Here is a 6,465-nt window from a genome sequence, read left to right as displayed (position 1 = left end):
AAAATTAGGAGAAGTCATAAATTATCAAGCTGATAAAACACACGCTGTACAAAAATGCACTAGCAAGTGGCTTTGGTGTGAAAAGGGGCAATTGATTGTCTCCAGCAAGTAAAATAAATAAAAAGCAAAGTGTCCTAACATAATCACAGGACTCCGTGCTGTTTTCTACTCTTTACTTACCCTGTTTGTGACATTGAATGTGGCACACCAGTTAAAACTAAATTAGAGAAAAAATAAATCCAAACTTAGCGGCTGGGAGTTGGAAAGTAATATAACACCATTTTTAAAAAGCTGGTTTACCCACATTTAAGAGAAAAAATAATATATACGTGCAATTCTTAGAATAAAAACGATACTGAATATGGGTTTAAAGCTGTTGAGATGGTACATGATCTCAAGGGCCCTAAACACTGTGAACTGCAGTTTGCAGACATGCCAAATGTTGCCTGTTTTGTTGTTTTCCTGTAACTACATACATACATACACCGAGTGTCCCCATCTGCCCCCACAGAGGTTCATCTGAGGTGATGCAGTCCTGATACCAACGTCTGGGGTTGTAAACTCAGGGGAAGTATCTTCAAAACATCAAAATAATAGTTATCCTTATACACTTGAAAATAATGGTTATACTTTGCACTATATATTTATATATAATACACATATACTTTTAAAAAAGTGAAAATGCCCTACAACAGTTTGAGACAGGAGAGGAGGGCAAAGCAGACTCACAGATCATATGTTGCATGTACATGTGTAGGGATTTATTAAGAGTAGAGGACTGTTGTTGTCCACTGTGGTGACTTCATGTTTTCCTATCTTTGCTCTGTGTCAATACAACAAACAGGAGCAGACAAAGAGAACAAAGAAACGGGCGGGTCTTCAGGGCAAGCACCGCCCACCGAACGCACGCTCAGCTAATCAGCTCGCGGATATGCAAATGATCCCCCAGCACCGCATCGTCCCTGCCCAGGCGGTGACGTCACCCGCACATCTCTCTGTCTGGCTGTGCAAAGACTCAGACAGAAGCAACAGCGGACCTGAGGGAGAGCAGCCGGGGAGGGGCCCTTTGTCAGGGAGGAATATTCTTACTATCGCCAGCGCCGGCTCTGGAGTAAACACGCTGTTTTCTTCCTCTCCGTGCACAGCGCAGCCCGGCACGGCTCGGACCGGGACATCCAGTGTGTATTGGGGGAACGCAGGGGGTGGATGTTATTTTGCAACACCTTGCTCCGCGTCGCTCCCCCCTCACAGCCGCACTGATTTATTTGCACGGGACATTTATTGAGAACTGGGTCCGGCGCCTCTCCCCTCCTCTTCCTCCCCTCTCCTCTCTTGCTCCCCCCCGGTCACTCCTTCTCCACCCTCCTTCTTGCCTTGTATCCGACCCCGCAGCGCTGCGAAGCCGCAAAGATGCCCAGCTCGCTCTTCGCCGACAACAGCGTGCAGGGGGATGCGCTGGACGAGCAGAGAGCCCTGCAGATCGCCCTGGACCAGCTCTCCCTGCTCGGCTTGGACAACGACGAGAACCCGCTGTACGACAACCAGGAGCCCCGGAAGAAGAGCGTCAACATGACGGAGTGCGTCCCGGTGCCCAGCTCCGAGCATGTGGCAGAGATTGTTGGCAGACAAGGTGTGTGTTTGTGTGTGTCTCAGTGTGTCTGGTTTGTCATGTTGTGCAGCTGAGCTGTGCATCCACACGCCTCAGGTAGCAGCTGTGTGGGAGGAACACAATACCAATACACGCTCTCCTACTGCATGCAACAACTTAACACGGCGTCGCTTGTCTGCACAAGCACCTGGGCTGCTGTGTGTTATCCTGTCTGAATATGTAGTACCACACATCTCTATAAATCCACCTGGTAGTAAAACGTGTACTTGTGCTACCGTCTCGTCACTTGGCCACACATTGTTCCTCCTCTATAAATACTATGAGGTGGGCGGCAGCGAGCAGCAGAAGCCAATTCAAGAAGTTGACATTTAAGTAGAATAAGAGCCTGCTGGGAGGATTCTGTCTGTGTTGAATTTAAGATCGCCCTGACCCAGCTCCGATGAGACACTAAGTGATACTATCGGATGTGTATATGCTTCGAGGCAAGTAATTGATCATTAAATGGCGAAACAAACGGTGGGGTTTGGTTTTGAATAGAGAAGATTCCTCGTTCTGGGACATCAAACACCCACTGTTATTAAATTAAGAGACACGTTTGAGTGAGGAGCAGCAATGAGCGCACACGTCCGGTTATTGGTCATTATTTGGTCAAGTAGGACATGTAGGTCAGTGAGCGAGTGCAGCGGTAACCACAGAGTGTCTGGGGTTGTTAGTAAGCGGCTTGCAGCAGGTCGGAGTGTGGCGACGAGCAGCGCAGGATCAAATTAGGACAACGGTCACGATCTTACCTTGCCACAAGCAGCAGACGCCCATAGCTGCACAGACCCAGCCTGTCCTCCAGCTGCAGGGCGGTACTGGTGCCTGGTTACATATGCGGAATCTTCTCCCCTCCCTGCAACGCTGCTGCTGCTGTTGTTGTTCCCAGGAAAACAAAGGGATAGTAAGGGAGCATGAACCTACCGCGACTTTACAGTGGGGCATTTGTGAACCACATTTATTTACATCAGATAGAACCCCCCCCCCCCACACACACACACACACACACACACACACACACACACACACACACACACATCCCCTTTTATTAGACCATTTGAAGTTATACATTTATAAACTGAGCATTAACCCTCATCTAAGGGGCTGCTTTGAGGCAGCCTTGTATAAGAGACCTGGTCCTCAGTTAACCTGCACCAGACTGATACTGATGGTATGAATTTAAATGGACTGTGCAGACTGAGTTGAGGTGGGTTCACCCTCCCCTGCATCACCCCGTCCCGCTCAGCCGGCTCTGCTCTACTAATTATGTCATTCTTCCTCGACTGTTTCCTCAGCCAGACATTTGATCATAAAGAGATGTGCGTTAGTGCTGGAAGGTGTTGGAATGCGACTTAATGTGCCGACATTGCACTGACATGCAGCGTCAGGCTAAGAAGTGATTAAGTAGCTTCTTTCTCCCTCCACAATGCTATTAGGTGTAAAATAAGAATATGAGCTAAACAGCTGCTGTTGTAGGTGTTGACTGTATTATAGTAAATTAACAGGTCACATTGTGGATCCAGCAGCAAGTTTTTTTGTCCTGCTGTATGTTTGAGGCTGTGCAGCATGTGGTTTGAATTTGCTCTTCTCCAAAAAAAAAAAGGGGGGGGTGGGTGGGGGTCTCATTTCTCAGACCATTGGCCTTTTGAGAGACAATAATAAACATACAGCAGCTGTTTTGAATAGTCCATAAGTAATGGTTTAACACATGACATGTTTCAAGCTGTTGTTATTTTGGGACATGTCCTCACTTTCGCCATTTGCTTCCATGCCTCAGGTTGCAAGATCAAAGCACTGCGAGCAAAGACCAACACCTACATCAAGACCCCTGTTCGAGGTGAGGAGCCTGTCTTTGTGGTGACTGGAAGAAGGGAGGACGTGGCTATGGCCAGACGGGAGATCATCTCTGCTGCTGAGCACTTCTCCATGATCAGAGCCTCCAGAAACAAAAACACCAGCGTGAACGGTACTGGTACCCCTGTCCCTGGACCACCTAACCTGCCCGGACAGACGACCATCCAGGTGCGGGTGCCTTACCGTGTGGTGGGGTTGGTTGTTGGCCCCAAGGGTGCCACTATCAAGCGCATCCAGCAACAGACCCACACCTACATTGTGACACCCAGTCGAGACAAGGAGCCAGTGTTTGAGGTGACGGGAATGCCAGAGAATGTGGACAGAGCACGTGAAGAGATTGAAGCCCACATCGCTATGAGGACAGGAGGCCTTATTGAGCTCCAGGATGAAAATGACTTCCATGCTAATGGCACAGATGTTGGCTTTGATCTGCACGGGCATGCCACCCTGTGGTCCAAGCCAAATGGTGGGATGACCCTCGCTTCAGTGCGTAAACCCTTCTCCAACTACCGAAACGACTCATCCTCTTCTCTGGGCAGTGCCTCCACAGACTCCTACTTTGGTAATAACAGTTCACGCATGGCTGACTACAGCCCTCCCAGCCCCGCACTCAGTTACACCACCACCAACAATAATGGGAACAACAATAACAACAACATCAATGTCAACACCAATGGCAACGGTTTCGTTTACGGAAGTGAGGTGATCTCGCCTGACTGCACTGATCTGACTTTTGACTCTTCACCAGGGTTTGACCCAACACAAGCCCCACCAGGTCTCCTGTGGTCCCAGCGGGATAGTCGCATAACCCCCTCCTCAACTGGAGGCAGCTCCCCCACCTCAACATCAGCCATGTTCCCCACCAATGCGTCCACTAATGCCAATGGGATAGTGGCGAGTCAGAGAAGGGTTAATGGATGTACCCCACAGCCCAGACTGTCCCCTCCACTCCACAGCCACACTGGAGGCCCCGCTGAGCACCCGTTAGCCCGAAGGGTGCGCAGTGACCCGGGTGGTGGTCCGCTCAGTTTCCCTGGTTACTCCAGTACCATTGCTTCCCTGCCGGGCCCTCACCTACCTGGGGTTGCATGCGACTCCTCCGCCTCATCCTCTTCCTCGTCTTCATCCTCCTCCACCTCTTCAGGAACAAGCCGAAAAGGCAGCCGTGATTGTTCGGTTTGCTTTGAGAGTGAGGTCATCGCAGCGCTGGTCCCCTGTGGGCACAACCTCTTCTGTATGGAATGTGCCAATCGAATCTGTGAGAGGAGCGAGCCCAAATGCCCTGTCTGCCACACCGGCGTCACTCAGGCTATACGTATATTTTCATAAGAAGTAAAACTCTTTGACTATCTCGTCAGCAAGACAGGCTACAATAGCAACAACAGACTCCTCATACTGCTTTAATGGTATCACCCAATCATCTGGAACGTGTACATAGATATGCATATGTATGTAAGAGGCTGCAGTATCTAGAAGAAGGGACAGACACCCTTTTTGGGCTCAGTCATAGTTGTTAATAATATACTGTAGCTTGGGGAAATATTTTCAACATCTAAGTGCATGTTTTAAATATTACAGCATAGTAATCAATAGTTCTAGTAAAATTGTACCCTATATTTATGAAATGAAGAGACACGGTGGGGTCAGGATGGAGTTAAGTGGGTCAAACTGCAGCCGTCAGCGGGCTGAGCCTTCCAGTTTTGCCGACTGAATGTAGTTAGAGGGAGGCCATGGCTGGGAAACGTGGAGGGCTTCCAGCTAAACAGGACTATTGACTTACAAGATACTGCAGCTTGAAGTCAGAGACCACACGGGGGAGAGGAACAACATATCCTACATATATATGTATAGAATAAATTTCCACAAGTTGAAAGTTTTAAATGACATTAATACAGATTGAAGTATTTTATTCTTTTTTGACTTGAAAGATTATATTTCTTATCGCAAAGATGTTTACAGATATTTTAATTTAAGTTCAGTGAACTTTTTGTAGCTGGGTTGAAACCTTGTTTATTTTTTAGTATGGCCTTATGGCATTGATCACTGTATTATTTTAATATCACATGACTGGGTGGAAATCCAAGTCCACACAATGTGTATTGCATTTGACAGTATTCTGTTGGGATGGAGTTTTTTATAGGTTCAGCAAAAAATGTCTTTTAAATCTGCTTCACCCAGCATATTTTTTATTCAGTAATATAAAAGCATATTTTATTCTATATTATTATGAAACATTGAAATGTACAAAACTTAGTAAGTTGAACACAAAGAAACAGTTTATGCTTTCTAAAATTTGTATGAATTAGATTCCAGTGGGAATTACAGGCTTCTGTTGCACCACTATAGTTTTAGTATTTCTATTTTAATACATTTGTTTACCACTTGTTTATGTATATGTAGGTGAAGTTACTTGAGCGTAAATGTACTTTATTGAGCAAAGTTTAAGAACAAAGTATATTTTATTTTATGATAAAGGGCCTTTAACCTCATGGTCAAATACTAATATTATATTTGCTGAGACAAGATTTGAAAATGTATCAAGAGTTTTATTTTTCTGACATTTAAAGTTATACATGATAAAAGTAAAACTTAAGTAATGGTGCTACTTCATCTTTTTTTTAAGTATTTCTATATAAGTCCAATAAAAATGGTACATTCATGAGGTGTCTTACTCTTCGTGTCTTTCCTGACCTGTGTTATTTAGTTCTGCTGGTCTTCACAGCAGGCTGAGGTGAGGCTGTTGGGGATTTTTGAAGTGTAATAGTTTTCTGAACATTTGACCCCTCTCTGCTTCCTAATGGAAGCTTGGAGACGGCAGGATTATCACAGTGGCCTAATTTATGAGCATATGCTCTGCACTCAGATGGGGGAACCTGGCCTCCCTTATCACTAATTAAAAGTGCTGTGTGACCTATACTCATACAGCCTCTTCAAAATACCATCATCTGGCTCTTCTGGGTAGTGAT

General features: G+C 46.2%; 1 protein-coding gene across 1 annotated transcript; it reads left to right on the top strand.

The window, feature by feature from the left end:
• The first annotated feature begins 697 nt into the window (after window positions 1–697).
• On the top strand, window positions 698–6,167 carry mex3b (mex-3 RNA binding family member B). Its single transcript, XM_034581242.1, has 2 exons — window positions 698–1,630; window positions 3,423–6,167. Exons 1-2 carry the CDS (start codon window positions 1,411–1,413, stop codon window positions 4,826–4,828), a joined length of 1,626 nt encoding a protein of 541 aa, XP_034437133.1. The 5' UTR covers window positions 698–1,410; the 3' UTR covers window positions 4,829–6,167.
• The last annotated feature ends 298 nt before the right edge of the window (window positions 6,168–6,465 follow it).

Source organism: Hippoglossus hippoglossus, chromosome 3 (assembly GCF_009819705.1).
Source record: "Hippoglossus hippoglossus isolate fHipHip1 chromosome 3, fHipHip1.pri, whole genome shotgun sequence".
NCBI classification, from domain to species: domain Eukaryota; kingdom Metazoa; phylum Chordata; class Actinopteri; order Pleuronectiformes; family Pleuronectidae; genus Hippoglossus; species Hippoglossus hippoglossus.
Note: the sequence above shows the minus strand (reverse complement) of the source record. Positions and strands in the feature narration are given on the sequence as shown.

Excerpts from the sequence above, each read along its gene's own strand:
- mex3b (XM_034581242.1), top strand. The coding sequence starts at position 1,411 with ATGCCCAGCTCGCTCTTCGCCGACAACAGCGTGCAGGGGGATGCGCTG. Across the intron at positions 1,631-3,422 it reads AGAGATTGTTGGCAGACAAG|GTTGCAAGATCAAAGCACTG; the intron begins GTGTGTGTTTGT and ends TCCATGCCTCAG.